At 45.6% G+C, this 18813-nt stretch overlaps 1 protein-coding gene and 1 long non-coding RNA gene across 2 annotated transcripts in view; one reads left to right on the forward strand and one right to left on the reverse strand.

Annotated features, from left to right (window-relative positions):
• The window catches only part of LOC311143678 (partitioning defective 3 homolog B-like), a 120193-nt gene extending 114025 nt beyond the window's left edge, over positions 1–6168 (forward strand). The window contains exon 4 of the mRNA XM_084179550.1: positions 5130–6168. Coding sequence (XP_084035676.1) covers positions 5130–5265 — 136 coding nt within the window. The 3' untranslated portion in view covers positions 5266–6168. The remainder of the gene's footprint in view (positions 1–5129) is intronic.
• The window catches only part of LOC311143681, a 23619-nt gene extending 5488 nt beyond the window's left edge, over positions 1–18131 (reverse strand). The window contains exons 1-2 of the long non-coding RNA XR_014614433.1: positions 17992–18131; positions 11045–11268 (exon numbers count right to left, since the gene is read on the reverse strand). This is a non-coding gene — a long non-coding RNA (uncharacterized lncRNA). The remainder of the gene's footprint in view (positions 1–11044; positions 11269–17991) is intronic.
• Between the last annotated feature and the right edge of the window lie 682 nt (positions 18132–18813).

Genomic DNA, 18813 nt, shown 5'->3' on the forward strand with positions numbered 1-18813 from the left:
GTTTATATCAGGGAGAGAGAGAGAGAGAGAGAGAGAGAGAGATGTATGTGTTTATATCAGGGAGAGAGGGAGCGCGAGGGGAATGACTAGCACATCTTTATCTCAGCCGTCAGACTTCCACCGGTCCATGCCAGAATGTTACAATGTTTGAAAAATTAAAGAAGGAAAAAATATATTCTACTGGTTTCTCGAGCATCGTGAGGCGAGCCAATAGTGATTTGTGGTGTCGTACTCTGGTTGAATGGATGCAAAGAAAGCGTGTGTGCACGTTGTGATTAAGCTGTGGATGACCCAACTGTTATTCGTAAATCTACACTGTCTTTCGAAATTTATTTTCTAAGAAGGTCTCTCAATCAATGATAATGTATGTGTCTAGTGTTGCGATGGAGGCTCATATTCTAATGCAGTGTACTGTATTATGTATCATCATTATGTTTTGGCATTTTGAAACGATCCATGAGCATCAACATGGGAAGTTTATAGAAGCATATCAAATTTGGTGTCAAATGAAAGCGAAGAGTATATTTTACCAAAATGCAGGCATAGATTCATTTTTTAAACCTTTCTGCATCCTAACAATTTAGGAATAAGCAAAGGCTTTGATTTCTGGTCACACAGATGGAAAAGGGGTCTTACAGAACATCTACTAGAAAAAGTATTAGAAATACATTAAGAACACCTGCTCTTTCCATGACATAGTCTGACCAGGTGAATCCAGGTGAAAGCTGTGATCCCTTATTGATGTCACTTGTTAAAACCACTTCAGTCAGTGTAGATGAAGGGGAGGAGACAGGTTAAAGAAGGATTTTTAATCCTTGAGACAGTTGAGACGTGGATTGTGTATGTGTGCCATTCAGAGGGTGAATGGGCAAGACAAGATTTAAGTGCCTTTGAACGGGGTTTGGTGGTAGGTGCCAGGTGCACCGGTTTGTGCCAAGAACTGTAACGCTGTTGGGTTTTTCAGGCTCAACCGTTTCCTGTGTGTTTCAAGAATGGTCCACCACCCAGTTCCGCTAAGAATGGTCCAGATCCGCTAAGCTGCTAGCCACCAAGCTAACAAAGTTAGTCCAAAATGAGTTTTGCAATGGAGCCCTCTTTGTCTGGAGAAATAAATGAATGGTTCCAGCTGTAAGCTGTATCTCCTACGCTTTCTTTCGGGACAAACTGGATCACTCGCCGAGGATTATAGGCTTGAGGTGGCTTCCTTGATCACGCAGGTCGCCAGCCTACGTAAGAAACTGGGGAAAATGCAGAGTGGGATGTTTACATTTTCTACGCCGGTGGCTGGACGGCGTTCGCGCTTGTTGGATGCATCTCCGCCTTGTCGTTTGTCGTTGTCCAACTGTCCGGTGTTGCCCAGAGATCCCCCATCTGATATCGGAGTCGAAGAAGCACAGCAAGAGGAGCATGACAATCTACGATGGTCGCATGTCACGAGCCGTGGAAGCCGAAGACAGCGGCCTCTCGCAAAGCAGTCTACACTCCCAACGAGAGGCCCGGAGCGGATACAAACAACAAATAGTTTCGCCGTCCTGGAGCCTGATCTTCCTGCACCTTCGTCGCTGGGGTTGCCTGTGTCTGCGGCCGCAGTGCCTACTCCTACGATTTTGAAGTCGACCATTACAAACTTCCGTCCCTGCTCTGGATCGAGCGGGGCTTCTCCATCTGTCGGAGGCCTGCACCAGGAGCTGGGAGCAACGGGCTCAAGTTATCCTGCCTCTCGCCCGTCCATAAAGGGTTCTCTGTGAAGCGTGGGAGTGGGCGGATTTCCTCGTCCTTCTCGCCAGCCGTGATTTTGGGCAGCTCCATGGTAAGAAATGTTACCGTTCCTGGTGCAAAAACAATGTCCTATCTCGGAGCTTGAGTAAATTACATTACTAAACTGCTCCCGAATGTACTATGCAAGGACATGGAAATTGATTATATCGTAGACCATGTGGGTTTTAATTACATTATGAAGGGCAGCTCTGAACAGTTGAGCTGATTGACTCTGCTAGACCCTAATAAAAGACCCATCATATCTGGCCCTGTGCCCTCTCTGAATCATGCATTGAACAATTTAGCTGGATTATTTATCTTCACAACTGGCTACGTGATTATTGCAGCTTAATGGGTGTAACTTTTGTTGACAATTTCGATACCTTTTGGAAACAAAACACGTTATATAAGGAGCATGGAATCCGCCCAAATCATTTGGGTTCCTGGATTCTTTCACAGCATTATAAGGCTGCGTTGAGACAATGACTTATCAATTACCCAAGCCCAGCTCAGTTAATCCCTACCATTGTGACGCTGAGTTGGCATAATGCTTCAGCAAATGTACATTATACCACGGGCGTTGGTAGACACAATGTAAGTAAACTAATGCGTGTCCCTCGAACTCCGCCTGAATGTCTCTGCTGATCCTACAGAGCTATTGTATGCAGTAATCATGTGCCTATGAACCAGATTTATACTGTTAGCACTGAGGCGGTGTGCCCTAGTAGGAAGTCCACTGTGTGCAGCTCACCCTGTACTAACATAAATAACATGAGCATATCTACTTCTGCTGAGCTTCCCAGTAATGAAAACAAGCAAGCATCCCAGAAAAGTGGTCAAAATAGCCCACGTTAACATATGTAAGAAACAAAGTTCATTAACTCAATCATTTGCTAGTAATAGATGACATTCATATTCTGACCATATTAAGAAACAAGGTTCATTAACTCAATAATTTGCTAGTAATAGATGACATTCATATTCTGACCATCTCTGAAACTCACTTAGATAATACCTTTGATGATACAGTGGTAGCAATACAAGGTTATAACATTTACAGAAAAGACAGATATGCCAATGGTGGAGGTGTTGCTGTTTATATTCAGAACCACATTCTTGGTAAAGCTTAGAGAGGATCTCATGTTAAATACTGTTGAAGTAATAAGGCTACAGGTTCATCTGCCTCACCTAAAGCCCATTCTGGTGGGAAGCTGCTATAGACCACCAAGTGCTAACCGTCAGTATCTGGATAACATGTGTGAAATGCTTGATAATGTGTTTGATATCAACAGATAGGTATATTTTCTGGGTGATTTAAATATTGACTGGCTTTCATCAAATCAAATCAAGCTGCCCACTCAAGAAAAAGCTTCAAACTGTAACCAGTGCTTGCAACCTGGTTCAGGTTATCAGTCAACCATTCCAGGGTAGTTACAAACAGCACAGAAATGAAATCATCAACATGTATTGATCACATCTTTACTAATGCTGCAGAAATTAGCTTTAAGGCAGTATCCAAATCCATCGGATGTAGTGATCACAATATAGTAGCCATATCTAGGAAAACCAAAGTTCCAAAGGTTGGGCCTAATATAGTGTATAAGAGGACATAAAATAAATGTTGTAGTGATTCCTATGTTTTTGATGTGAGAGAGAGCAGCACCAGTCTTCCAGCAGGCCTGTAGAGAGAGAGAGAGCAGCACCAGTCTTCCAGCAGGCCTGTAGAGAGAGAGAGAGCAGCACCAGTCTTCCAGCAGGCCTGTAGAGAGAGAGAGAGCAGCACCAGTCTACCAGCAGGCCTGTAGAGAGAGAGAGAGCAGCACCAGTCTTCCAGCAGGCCTGTAGAGAGAGAGCAGCACCAGTCTTCCAGCAGGCCTGTAGAGAGAGAGAGCAGCACCAGTCTACCAGCAGGCCTGTAGAGAGAGAGAGAGCAGCACCAGTCTACCAGCAGGCCTGTAGAGAGAGAGCAGCACCAGTCTTCCAGCAGGCCTGTAGAGAGAGAGCAGCACCAGTCTACCAGCAGGCCTGTAGAGAGAGAGAGCAGCACCAGTCTTCCAGCAGGCCTGTAGAGAGAGAGAGAGCAGCACCAGTCTTCCAGCAGGCCTGTAGAGAGAGAGCAGCACCAGTCTACCAGCAGGCCTGTAGAGAGAGAGAGAGCAGCACCAGTCTACCAGCAGGCCTGTAGAGAGAGAGAGAGCAGCACCAGTCTACCAGCAGGCCTGTAGAGAGAGAGCAGCACCAGTCTTCCAGCAGGCCTGTAGAGAGAGAGAGCAGCACCAGTCTTCCAGCAGGCCTGTAGAGAGAGAGCAGCACCAGTCTTCCAGCAGGCCTGTAGAGAGAGAGAGAGCAGCACCAGTCTTCCAGCAGGCCTGTAGAGAGAGAGAGAGCAGCACCAGTCTTCCAGCAGGCCTGTAGAGAGAGAGAGCAGCACCAGTCTTCCAGCAGGCCTGTAGAGAGAGAGAGCAGCACCAGTCTTCCAGCAGGCCTGTAGAGAGAGAGAGCAGCACCAGTCTTCCAGCAGGCCTGTAGAGAGAGAGAGCAGCACCAGTCTTCCAGCAGGCCTGTAGAGAGAGAGAGCAGCACCAGTCTTCCAGCAGCCCTGTAGAGAGAGAGCAGCACCAGTCTTCCAGCAGGCCTGGAGAGAGAGAGAGAGCAGCACCAGTCTTCCAGCAGGCCTGTAGAGAGAGAGAGCAGCACCAGTCTTCCAGCAGGCCTGTAGAGAGAGAGAGCAGCACCAGTCTTCCAGCAGGCCTGTAGAGAGAGAGAGCAGCACCAGTCTTCCAGCAGGCCTGTAGAGAGAGAGCAGCACCAGTCTTCCAGCAGGCCTGTAGAGAGAGAGAGCAGCACCAGTCTTCCAGCAGGCCTGTAGAGAGAGAGAGCAGCACCAGTCTTCCAGCAGGCCTGTAGAGAGAGAGAGCAGCACCAGTCTTCCAGCAGGCCTGTAGAGAGAGAGCAGCACCAGTCTTCCAGCAGGCCTCTATAGAGAGAGAGAGCAGCACCAGTCTTCCAGCAGGCCTGTAGAGAGAGAGCAGCACCAGTCTTCCAGCAGGCCTGTAGAGAGAGAGCAGCACCAGTCTACCAGCAGGCCTGTAGAGAGAGAGAGCAGCACCAGTCTTCCAGCAGGCCTGTAGAGAGAGAGAGAGCAGCACCAGTCTTCCAGCAGGCCTGTAGAGAGAGAGCAGCACCAGTCTACCAGCAGGCCTCTATAGAGAGAGAGAGCAGCACCAGTCTTCCAGCAGGCCTGTAGAGAGAGAGAGCAGCACCAGTCTTCCAGCAGGCCTGTAGAGAGAGAGAGCAGCACCAGTCTTCCAGCAGGCCTGTAGAGAGAGAGCAGCACTCTAACCCCTAACCCTACTCTCTGTGTCCTACAGCAGTGTGGACCGTATCCAGAAGCTGAGGAGAGAATATCATCAGGTCTGTAGAGAGGGAGCAGCACCAGTCTATGAAGAGATAGAGGCCAGACAAAGAGGAGCTGAGTACAACCAATACAAGGTGAGTGACTCATAACCTTATACCAACCTCAAGTCTCCTACCCAACCCTATATCAACCATACCACAACCCCCAAACCAACCCTATATCAACCATACCACAACCCTATAACAACTGAACCACAACTCACTTTAACCCAACCGTACCAAATCCCCTTAAAGGCCGTTTACCAACCCTGTCACAACCATACCCCAGGCCTGTCACAACCATACCCCAGGCCTGTCACAACCATACCCCAGCCCTGTCACAACCATACCCCAACCCTGTCACAACCATACCCCAGCCCTGTCACAACCATATCCCAGCCCTGTCACAACCATATCCCAGCCCTGTCACAACCATACCCCAACCCTGTCACAACCATACCCCAACCCTGTCACAACCATACCCCAACCCTGTCACAACCATACCCCAACCCTGTCACAACCATACCCCAGCCCTATCACAACCATACCCCAACCCTGTCACAACCATACCCCAGCCCTGTCACAACCATACCCCAGGCCTGTCACAACCATACCCCAGGCCTGTCACAACCATACCCCAACCCTGTCACAACCATACCCCAACCCTGTCACAACCATACCCCAGGCCTGTCACAACCATACCCCAGCCCTGTCACAACCATACCCCAACCCTGTCACAACCATACCCCAGGCCTGTCACAACCATACCCCAGCCCTGTCACAACCATACCTCAACCCTGTCACAACCATACCTCAACCCTGTCACAACCATACCCCAACCCTGTCACAACCATACCCCAGCCCTGTCACAACCATACCCCAGCCCTGTCACAACCATACCCCAACCCTGTCACAACCATACCCCAGCCCTGTCACAACCATACCCCAGCCCTGTCACAACCATACCTCAACCCTGTCACAACCATACCTCAACCCTGTCACAACCATACCTCAACTCTGTCACAACCATACCCCAGGCCTGTCACAACCATACCCCAACCCTGTCACAACCATACCACAGGCCTGTCACAACCATACCCCAACCCTGTCACAACCATACCCCAACCCTGTCACAACCATACCCCAGCCCTGTCACAACCATACCCCAGCCCTGTCACAACCATACCCCAACCCTGTCACAACCATACCCCAACCCTGTCACAACCATACCCCAACCCTGTCACAGTCCTCTAGTCAGCTAACTGTACCGCAACCCTAAATCAACCCTTGTTGAACAATCATACCACAACCCCCTAATCCTTATCAGTCCTCTACTTAGCCTATAAGAACGTCCTATTCACCTCTGAACAACCCTTGGCTTGGGTGGTCAGCGTCCATCAGTCCTTTATTTCATTAGCTATCAAATCAACATGTATTGGTGACGTACACAGTTTAGCAGATGTTATAGTGGTGCAGTGAAACGCTTGTGTCACTAGCTCATTATGGTGCAGTGAAACGCTTGTGTCACTAGCTCATTACGGTGCAGTGAAACGCTTGTGTCACTAGCTCATTAAGGTGCAGTGAAACGCTTGTGTCACTAGCTCATTACGGTGCAGTGAAACGCTTGTGTCACTAGCTCCTTATGGTGCAGTGAAACGCTTGTGTCACTAGCTCCTTATGGTGCAGTGAAACGCTTGTGTCACTAGCTCATTATGGTGCAGTGAAACGCTTGTGTCACTAGCTCATTACGGTGCAGTGAAACGCTTGTGTCACTAGCTCATTACGGTGCAGTGAAACGCTTGTGTCACTAGCTCATTAAGGTGCAGTGAAACGCTTGTGTCACTAGCTCATTACGGTGCAGTGAAACGCTTGTGTCACTAGCTCATTAAGGTGCAGTGAAACGCTTGTGTCACTAGCTCATTATGGTGCAGTGAAACGCTTGTGTCACTAGCTCATTATGGTGCAGTGAAACGCTTGTGTCACTAGCTCATTACGGTGCAGTGAAACGCTTGTGTCACTAGCTCATTAAGGTGCAGTGAAACGCTTGTCACTAGCTCATTATGGTGCAGTGAAACGCTTGTCACTAGCTCCTTACGGTGCAGTGAAACGCTTGTGTCACTAGCTCATTACGGTGCAGTGAAACGCTTGTGTCACTAGCTCATTATGGTGCAGTGAAACGCTTGTGTCACTAGCTCATTACGGTGCAGTGAAACGCTTGTGTCACTAGCTCATTAAGGTGCAGTGAAACGCTTGTCACTAGCTCATTATGGTGCAGTGAAACGCTTGTCACTAGCTCCTTACGGTGCAGTGAAACGCTTGTGTCACTAGCTCATTACGGTGCGGTGAAACGCTTGTGTCACTAGCTCCTTACGGTGCAGTGAAACGCTTGTGTCACTAGCTCCTTACGGTGCAGTGAAACGCTTGTGTCACTAGCTCATTAAGGTGCAGTGAAACGCTTGTGTCACTAGCTCATTACGGTGCAGTGAAACGCTTCTGTCACTAGCTCCTATCCACCTCATTGTATTCAGGAATTGAACAACTATTATGCTACCAGGGTTTTGTCTCCCTGAAGCCCATCACTAATACACCTCTCACAGGATGAATGAAAACGGAGAGATAGTGAGTTATACAAAACTACAAGTCATATGTTCCTTAAAAAAGATAGGAATCTATTATTTGGGGATTTTGTCCTGTTTTAGTATGCTCTTTTAAACTGTGATCTCTGATCAGTATTCAAACCCCGAAGAACAGATCAACTTCCCTTATAGTGGGATCAATAGAGACGTCTCTCAATACTGATGAGAAAAGGTTTCTTTGTTTACGAAGCACAGAAACATTAGGAGCATAAGAGGCAGCAGAGGTATGGGCAAATAAAGATTGGATTAAAAAGGGGCAGGAGGAATGAAGATCAAATTAGAGAAACTCCGAACTCCAAACAGCTAACGAGCTGCCTCATTAGGGAAGATGTATTTGGTAATAAAACACACAGGTGAGTATTTATCTCTCCATTCAGCAACAATTAGACAGAGGTTCTGTCCCAAATGGCACCCTATTCCCTTTTACAGTGCACTACGTTTCTATAGGCTCTGGCCAAAAGTAGTGCACTATATAGGGAATATGGTTCCATTTGGGAGACATTCGGGGAACATAAATGTAAAGGTTGTCTGTGTGAGAAGAGGAAGGAATCTGATTTTATTGACCTTTTTCTTTTCTACCATGTTTGGTGATTCACTAACTCACGGACCCGTGGTTACATTCTCCCTGATTCATGTTGCTGACTGTGTTTCTACCGTTAGTGATCTGATGTTTAGCTAGAATCTATTGCGAAGCAACAAACGGCACACGGTGTGTGTGTGTGTGTGTGTGTGTATGTGTGTGTGTGTGTGTGTGTGTGTATGTGTGTGTGTGTGTGTGTATGTGTGTGTGTGTGTGTGTGTGTGTGTATGTGTGTGTGTGTGTGTGTGTGTGTATGTGTGTGTGTGTGTGTGTATGTGTGTGTGTGTGTGTGTGTGTGTGTGTACGCACGTGTATGAAGTGGTGGGGCGGCTATAACAGCACCCTGTTGATTGAGCTTTTCTCGCCTTAGGGGAACGTCTGCCGTTGTTTTTACACAACACACACACCTTTTGTTTCCCACGGTGTCTCTACAGTGAGGGAAAAAAGTATTTGATCCCCTGCTGATTTTGTACGTTTGCCCACTGACAAAGAAATGATCAGTCTATCATTTTAATGGTAGGTTTATTTGAACAGTGAGAGACAGAATAACAACAACAAAAATCCTGAAAAATGCATGTCAAAAATGTTATCAATTTATTTGCATTTTAATGAGGGGAAATAAGTATTTGACCCCTCTGCAAAACATGACTTAGTACTTGGTGGCAAAACCCTTGTTGGCAATCACAGAGGTCAGACGTTTCTTGTAGTTGGCCACCAGGTTTGCACACATCTCAGGAGGGATTTTGTTCCACTCCTCTTTGCAGATCTTCTCCAAGTCATTAAGGTTTTGAGCCTGACGTTTGGCAACTCGAACCTTCAGCTCCCTCCACAGATTTTACATTTACATTTACATTTACGTCATTTAGCAGACGCTCTTATCCAGAGTGACTTACAAATTGGTGCATTCACCCTATAGCCAGTGGGATAACCACTTTACAATTGTTTATTTTTATTTTATTTTCTATGGGATTTTCTATGGGATTAAGGTCTGGAGACTGTCTAGGCCACTCCAGGACCTTAATGTGCTTCTTCTTGAGCCACTCCTTTGTTGCCTTGGCCATGTGTTTTGGGTCATTGTCATGCTGGAATACCCATCCACGACCCATTTTCAATGCCCTGGCTGAGGGAAGGAGGTTCTCACCCAAGATTTGACGGTACATGGCCCCGTCCATCGTCCCTTTGATGTGGTGAAGTTGTCCTGTCCCCTTAGCAGAAAAACACCCCCAAAGCATAATGTTTCCACCTCCATGTTTGATGGTGGGGATGGTGTTCTTGGGGTCATAGGCAGCATTCCTCCTCCTCCAAACACGGCGAGTTGAGTTGATGCCAAAGAGCTCGATTTTGGTCTCATCTGGCCACAACACTTTCACCCAGTTCTCCTCTGAATCATTCAGATGTTCATTGACAAACTTCAGACGGGCCTGTATATGTGCTTTCTTGAGCAGGGGGACCTTGCGGACGCTGCAGGATTTCAGTCCTTCACAGCGTAATGTGTTACCAATTGTTTTCTTGGTGACTATGGTCCCAGCTGCCTTGAGATCATTGACAATATCCTCCCATGTAGTTCTGGGCTGATTCCTCACCGTTCTCATGATCATTGCAACTCCACAAGGTGAGATCTTGCATGGAGCCCCAAGCCGAGGGAGATTGACAGTTCTTTTGTGTTTCTTCCATTTGCGAATAATCGCATCAACTGTTGTCACCTTCTCACCAAGCTGCTTGGCGATGGTCTTGTAGCCCATTCCAGCCTTGTGTAGGTCTACAATCTTGTCCCTGACATCCTTGGAGAGCTCTGTGGTCTTGGCCATGGTGGAGAGTTTGGAATATGATTGATTGATTGCTTCTGTGGACAGGTGTCTTTTATACAGGTAACAAGCTGAGATTAGGAGCACTCCCTTTAAGAGTGTGCTCCTAATCTCAGCTCGTTACCTGTATAAAAGACACCTGGGAGCCAGAAATCTTTCTGATTGAGAGGGGGTCAAATACTTATTTCCCTCATTAAAATGCAAATCAATTTATAACATTTTTGACATGGGTTTTTCTGGATTTTTTTGTTGTTCTTCTGTCTCTCACTGTTCAAATAAACCTACCATTAAAATTATAGACTGATCATGTCTTTGTCAGTGGGCAAACGTACAAAATCAGCAGGAGATCAAATACTTTTTTCCCTCACTGTAGTTCTCATAGCTGTAAATCCCCAGTCCTCCACAATATGGTTGCTGACTATTGCTGTGCCTGATTTGTGATGTCTGAAACGCTCACCAAAAAACCCACCATTTATGGACAAAACGGTTTGTGAAGTGTTTAGATGATTCAATCACAATTTGGATAAGAGGAGTTTTAATTTAACGTAGTTTACTCTGTGTGTATTTAATGTCTCTGCTTTGACATTCTAGTTCTTCTTGTGAATCCACTGTGATATAAACATAACCCCACTGTCCTTCTCCAGCTATGAAGTGGACTCTGTCTTGTGTAAATGTTTTCTGGTTGGCTTCATTCTGTTCTGTGGAAGAGATTCTAAGATATAGAGAGAGTGTCTTTCCTCACTGGTGGACTCTCCTCTTCCTCTGTATTTATTGGTTAATGCGTCCCAAATGAAAGCCTATTCACTATGGGCCCTGGTCAACAATAGTGCACTATATAAGGCATAGGGTGTCATTAGGGGCGCACTCACCTGTTAGAGTAGTGGCGTGTTTACCCTTCTGACACTATCATGTTGACGCACACTTTATTGCACCGGCTCACATTGTCCTTTAGCTGGCCTCATCCTGTAGAAAGACCCTGTCTGAGGCTCCAGGCCAGGGAGAGGGGCTCAGACAGCGGGCAGACGGGACAGAGAGGGTGGCAGACGGGACCAGCAGGTAGAGGGCTGTATGCTGGTCTGTTTCATCGAGCAGACTGGACAGAGAGAGTGACTTTCTATTACAGATACATTTTTGAAATGTTATTTGCACATTAACAAAATAGTAAAAACATGATTTTTAACCAGATTTTCAAAAATGGTCTTCTTCAAATTGGGTTGCCTATGGTTTGTAAACTAAAGACTAAGGTAATATCCAGTAGCCAAGACCAATATGTATACCAGGACATTGGTGCCAAGATCCAGACCCAGTGAGTTGAGACCATAACAAGTTAAAGGCATAATGTATGTGATCTCAAGACCAAGACCACCAGATCAAGAGTCCATGGGCCCTTTCTTCAATTGGAAGAAACTCAAGTAGAGTAAACTACAGTAGAGTAGAGTAGAATACAGTAGAGTAGAATACAGTAGAGTATAGTAGAATACAGTAGAGTAGAATACAGTATAGTAGAATACAGTAGAGTATAGTAGAATACAGTAGAGTATAGTAGAATACAGTAGAGTATAGTAGAATACAGTAGAGTATAGTAGAATACAGTAGATTATAGTAGAATACAGTAGAGTAGAATACAGTAGAGTAGAATACAGTATAGTAGAATACAGTAGAGTATAGTAGAATACAGTAGAGTATAGTAGAATACAGTAGATTATAGTAGAATACAGTAGAGTAGAATACAGTAGAGTAGAGTAGAATACAGTATAGTAGAATACAGTAGAGTAGAATACAGTAGAGTATAGTAGAATACAGTAGAGTATAGTAGAATACAGTAGAGTAGAATACAGTAGAGTACAGTAGAATAGAGTAGAGTAGGGTACAGTAGAGTAGAGTAGAATACAGTAGGGTACAGTAGAATAGAGTACAGTAGAATACAGTAGAGTAGAATACAGTAGAGTAGAATACAGTAGAGTAGAATACAGTAGAGTAGAATAGAGTAGAGTAGAGTAGAGTAGTGTAGAGTAGAGTATAGTAGAGTAGAGTAGAGTAGAATACAGTACAGTAGAATACAGTAGAGTAGAATACAGTAGAGTATAGTAGAATACAGTAGAGTAGGGTACAGTAGAGTAGAGTAGAATACAGTAGAGTATAGCAGGGTCCTTAGCTTAGTGATGAGCTTTGAGGGCACTATGGTGTTGAACGCTGAGCTGTAGTCAATGAACAGCATTCTCACATAGGTGTTCCTTTTGTCCAGGTGGGAAAGGGCAGTGTGGAGTGCGGTTGAGATTGCATCATCTGTGGATCTGTTGGGGCGGTATGCGAATTGGAGTGGGTCTAGGGTTTCTGGGATAATGGTGTTGATGTGAGCCATGACCAGCCTTTCAAAGCGATTCATGGCTACCTACGTGAGTGCTACAGGGCTGTAGTCATTTAGGCAGGTTACCTTTGCTTTCTTGGGCACAGGGACTATGGTAGTCTGCTTGAAACATGTAGGTATTACAGACTCGGCTTCTAGTTGGGATATGTACGTACAGTCACTGTGGGGACGACGTTGTCGATGCACTTATTGATGAAGCCGGTGACTGAGGTGGTATAGTCCTCAATGCCATTGGATGAATCCCGGAACATATTCCAGTCTGTGCTAGCAAAACAGTCCTGTAGCGTAGCATCCGCGTCATCTGACCACTTCCTTATTGAGCGAGTCACTGGTACTTCCTGCTTTAGTTTTAGCTTGTAAGCAGGAATCAGGAGGATAGAATTATGGTCAGATTTGCCAAATGGAGGGCGAGGGAGAGCTTTGTACTCGTCTCTGTGTGTGGAGTAAAGGTGGTCTAGAGTTTTTTTTCTCTGGTTGCACATTTAACATGCTGGTAGAAATGAGGTAGAACTGATTTAAGTTTCCCTGCATTAAAGTCCCCAGCCACTAGGAGCGCTGCTTCTGGATGAGCATTTCTTGTTTGCTCATTAAATAAAACTCATCATCCTGGTCATCATCATCATCTGGAGCCAGCCGTAAAGAAGCAGTTGTTGGAGGCGGAAGAGGAGAGAAGCGAATGATGAGGAGGAGTGAGTGAACAGCTGAAAGTCTCAGAAACAAGGTCTCATGGTTTAGCCTACTGAGTCCCATTCTCTAAAGCAGTGGTTTTCCCCCTGCTCCTGGAGGGCCTGTCCAGTGAGATTTAGAATGATGCATTGCAGATAGCAATGTACTGTATAGAACTGATACCATTCTGTGTGATAGAAAGTCGTGTTAATTCTGCACAATAACTTTTCTATCTGCAACCCTCTTGAGTGTACCTGCTGAATAGACCCCTGTTTCAACTACATATAAAGTTCAAACACACACACACTGCAGCCCTCCAGTATCAGGAGTGAAGCACACTACTCAAATCTCTCCTCAACATTTTTACATTTTCTTTTTTATGTTTTTATTAGTAATAATAGATGTGATTGTGTGAGGCAGAGCGAGACAAGTGCCTTTGTGATACACTCGCTGTGCTTTCCTGTCAGTCTCCACTGTAATATTGGGATGTGCTAAGGAGTCAAACCCTTAAACACACACTAACCAGTGTGAAGTCCCACACCAGTCATCGGATCAGAACACCAAATGACTGATATGGACTGTTGGATTATATTATTATATCCACAGACAGAAACCAACTGGACATGACTGAGATTCAGTCTTGACCTTCTTCCCATCTCTAACGGGACTGTGTGTGTGACCCCAATATGACGTGGGCTTGAGTTCAGAGAAACTCTCAAGATGCCAAGACAAGCACACATGGGCCTTGTTTATTTTCTGTCTGCTCGACCAACGTGACTGACAATGACACTTCCATCAGTGCCACACCTCTCATGGAAAAGTAGTGCCTTAAGTAGTGATTCTTGTCAAAGCACCAAACAATAGATATCAGGCATCACCTTATATTCGGGTGTAGGGCACGGCGGTGGTCCTCTGTAGCTCAGCTGGTAGAGCACGGTGCTTGTAACGACAAGGTAGTGGGTTCGATCCCCGGGACCACCCATACACACAAAATATATATATATATATATGCACGCATGACTGTAAGTCGCTTTGGATAAAAGCGTCTGCTAAATGGCATATTATTATTATTATTATTATTATTATTATTATTATTACCTTTCTGCTGCTTTGAACATAGAAACACAGGCAAAAGACAGCCAAGCCATATCGAACCAACATACGGAACCAGCAGTGCCTTCCAATGGTCTGCGTTTTCATGCCCGCACACACATACTATGCTATGGTCTCTTCAGCCTCCTGCTGTGTGAGAGCTCTACAAACTTTTCATTATTTTATGTCAATAAATGTATTTGTTTTTGTTCCTTTAAATATATTTGCTGTGTAGTGTTGGTAATCTTAAAATAAACTGTGTAGTTTTTTTGTTTTGTTTGTTTACTTACTGAAATGCCTTTAGTTGCCATGGTAACTTTGCTGCTGCAGTGAAGACAAAAATGTATGCACGCATGACTGTAAGTCGCTTTGGATAAAAGCGTCTGCTAAATGGCTTATTATTATTATTATTATTATTATTATTATTATTATTATTATTATCTTTGTCCAGTTCGAGGTGAGTAATCGCTGTTCTGATGTCCAGAAGCTCTTTCCGGTCATAAGAGACGGTAGCAACAACATTATGCACCAAATAACAATGCAAAGAAACAAACAAAATAGGACAGTTGGTTAGGAGCCCGTAAAACGGCAGCCATCCCCTCCGGCGCCATTATCACTAATGGTGGACATCTTGAAGCATGTGGGGACAACAGACTGGGACAGGGAGAGATTGAATATATCCGTAAACACTCCAGCCAGCTGGTCTGCACATGCTCTGAGGACACATACATTAAGGTTTCTTAAAAAGTAGACAATAGAAAGGGAGGAACGCCTTTGGAGCTGATTAATTCACTCTGAACAGTAGACTTGAAGTGAAATTCTAAAAAGAGCGGTAGCCTTGTTGTGAGTGGTTGTGTGAATGTTGTGAGTGGTTGTGTGAATGTTGTGAGTGGTTGTGTGAATGTTGTGAGTGATTGTGTGAATGTTGTGAGTGGTTGTGTGAATGTTGTGAGTGGTTGTGTGAATGTTGTGAGTGGTTGTGTGAATGTTGTGAGTGGTTGTGTGAATGTTGTGAGTGGTTGTGTGAATGTTGTGAGTGGTTGTGTGAATGTTGTGAGTGGTTGTGTGAATGTTGTGAGTGCTTGTGTGAATGCGTTCCTTTGTAGTTAGGAGATGCTGAATTATTATTTTGTTCCACCGTTTTTTCAAGCTGCAGATGTACTGTGGCAGTTCGAGAGAGTTCAGTTCCAACATGCGTCCCAAATGTCACCCTATTCCCTATATAGTGCACTACTTTTGACCAGAGCCCTATGGGATACATAGGGAACAGGGTGCCATTTGAGACCCAGCCTCCATCAAAGGCATCGGTTGTTTGAGGGGTTTTGGGGAAGTGCATTATTATTTTGATTGGGTACATAAAACCAACAACACTTCAGATATAGTTGAAGGCTGCTTGTGTATCTATATTGATTTGTGAAGAGCATCCTCCTCCTAGGTTCACCTTGGCCTAACAGAAAGGGTGCAGAGGCTGTATCCTAAATCACCCTAAATGGCACCCTATCTCATATACACTGCACTACTTTTGACTTGCCTACCCTATAGGATCTTGTCAAAAGTAGTGCACTATATAGGGAATAGGGCGCAATTTGGGAAGCAGCCAGAGAGTGTAGGTAGGGTGACCATGGTTGGAGCGGGATTTATTTAAACTCTAATTTTAGTGAGATAATCTGCCCTCTTGATCAGCATGCGGTCCTGATGAGATTAGAAGGCTGGATAATTCATTTTCTGACTGATTATCTCCTTAATTGACTTACATTTTTATGAGAGGGGAGGGAGAGTCTCTCTCTCTCTCTCTGTCTCTCTCTCTCCATACCTCCCTCCCTCCCTCTATGGCTCTTTGTCCTTCACTTCAACATGTAATACTAGTGACTTATCCAGCAGGATGCCGACCAGCCCCTCCATGCCAATTCTAGATGATTATGAATGTATAAGGTGTTAGGACATAGAAAGCCGTAGGGCGGGTAGTGTCTGTGTAGTTGGCCAAATGCTAAAAGTTCCCAACCAGGGAATTACCAGTCAATACTGCGGTTAGCTGTAAATTGCCTCTTAGATCATAGCACAGGGTTTTGAGACTATGGGTAGAGGTCATTTTAAAAACCAGCTAGCTAGCTCCATGGTCGTTAAGCGGCCCTTGACACTGTGGTAGTGTGTACTTACTGTGCACTCTCCCCCTCTCCCCTGAGGTAGTGTGTACTTACTGTGCACTCTCCCCCTCTCCCCTGTGGTAGTGTGTACTTACTGTGCACTCTCCCCCTCTCCCCTGAAGTAGTGTGTACTTACTGTGCAGTCTCCCCCTCTCCCCTGTGGTAGTGTGTACTTACTGTGCACTCTCCCCCTCTCCCCTGTGGTAGTGTGTACTTACTGTGCACTCTCCCCCTCTCCCCTGAGGTAGTGTGTACTTACTGTGCACTCTCCCCCTCTCCCCTGTGGTAGTGTGTACTTACTGTGCACTCTCCCCCTCTCCCCTGAGGTAGTGTGTACTTACTGTGCACTCTCCCCCTCTCCCCTGTGGTAGTGTGCACTCTCCCCCTCTCCCCTGTGGTAGTGTGTACTTACTGTGCACTCTCCCCCTCTCCCCTGTGGTAGTGTGCACTCTCCCCCTCTCCCCTGTGGTAGTGTGTACTCTCCCCCTCTCCCCTGTGGTAGTGTGCACTCTCCCCCTCTCCCCTGTGGTAGTGTGTACTTACTGTGCACTCTCCCCCTCTCCCCTGAGGTAGTGTGTACTTACTGTGTACTCTCCCCCTCTCCCCTGTGGTAGTGTGTACTTACTGTGCAGTCTCCCCCTCTCCCCTGAGGTAGTGTGCACTCTCCCCCTCTCCCCTGTGGTAGTGTACACTCTCCCCCTCTTCCCTGTGGTAGTGTGTACTCTCCCCCTCTCCCCTGTGGTAGTGTGTACTTCAGCGGAGTCTGGTGACTTGAAACATTGAGGAGGATGGTAGACCCACGGTATAGGTGCGGAACGCACGGAGACGACAAAGTCTGTTTCGAAAATCGACAAAAACTAATTATTTTAACCTAAAGAATTTAAAAATAAAGACATTTATAGTTCAATATTATGGGGAATGGGAATGAGAGGGCTACTTACAGTGTTGGGAAGGGATCACAGCAGTGATTGAATGAGGGCATGAGTTGAGGTGTTCAGAGGCTTGACCAGCGCAGGGCAGGAATTGACTGGGAAGACAAAAAACAATAACACAACACACTACACAGTCAGACCAAAGAGCTGAGAAGGAGATAGTCCAAACAAGGAGTAAAATCATTGATGTGTAATAATGTCATTGTCTGACAGTCTCCTGAGTGGCGCAGTGGTCTAAGGCACTGCATCGCAGTGCTAACTGTGTTCGAATCCAGGCTCTGTCGCAGCCGGCCGCGACCGGGAGACTCATGGGCGGCGCACAATTGGCCCAGCGTCGTCCAGGGTAGGGGAGGGAATGGCCGGCAGGGATGTAGCTCAGTTGATAGAGCATGGCATTTGCAACGCCAGGGTTGTGGGTTCGTTTCCTACGGGGGGCCAGTGTAAAAAAAAAAAAAAGATTTAAAAAAAAGATAAAAAGTATGTATTCACTAACTGTAAGTCGCTCTGGATAAGAGCATCTGCTAAATGACTTAAATGTAAATGTAAAAATGGTGTTTCTGTATGTGATTGACTCTGCATACAGTAATGAGAGAAACATTGATAGGGGTACTCACAGTGCTTGGAGGGGAAACATTTCAATTTGCCAGTGGATGAGGGGGCACATGAGACGTGGCTTCAGTTCATGTCAGGAGAGAGTTGACAATGGTAGTGGAGTGGAGCAGTCATCACCTCTTAATCAGGGAACAGGAGGGGACTTAGCTGTAAATACACATAGCAGATACATTCCATTACAGCTGCGCCATCGTAGGTTTGGACAACGAGTTTCTCCATGATGTTAAACTCAGACAAAACTCAAAAATCCATCAAGTTAAACACAGACTGCGCATCTCGCCCACATCAAAGAAACGTTCCTGGATAAAGCCCTGATCGTCCACATACCTGATGATAGCTGACGACCGTAGGTCCCAGAGAGGTGGGGCAATTTTTACCCCCTGGGGCCGGGAGTTTTTCCTTATATGTTAATCTAACTAGGAAAACTCTGCACCCTATAAGATGATTAATCACTTGTAAAAAGGTTTTAAAAAAAAATATGTATTCACTAACTGTAAGTCGCTCTGGATAAGAGCGTCTGCTAAATGACTAAAATGTAAATGTTTTATATGGGCTATGATGGGACCAAGTTTTTCCTAATCAGGTCACATGGTTTAAAAAAAAAAAACTCCTAAAAACCCTGTCAACCTGCAGCTACCTTATATTTGTTCATATAAATGATATTTAGACTAGATTAGGAGGGGGGTTTTCTCTACCCAGACACAACAACTGATAGACAATAGAACTCACAGGGCTGATCTTTATGCGTGTTTACATCACGCAGACCTATGCAACTGCAGGCCTTATAAAACATTACATCACGCAGGCCTATGCAACTGCAGGCC

The sequence above is a fragment of the Coregonus lavaretus genome, assembly GCF_964263955.1.
Source record: "Coregonus lavaretus genome assembly, chromosome: 16".
In the NCBI taxonomy this organism is placed as follows: Eukaryota; Metazoa; Chordata; class Actinopteri; order Salmoniformes; family Salmonidae; genus Coregonus; species Coregonus lavaretus.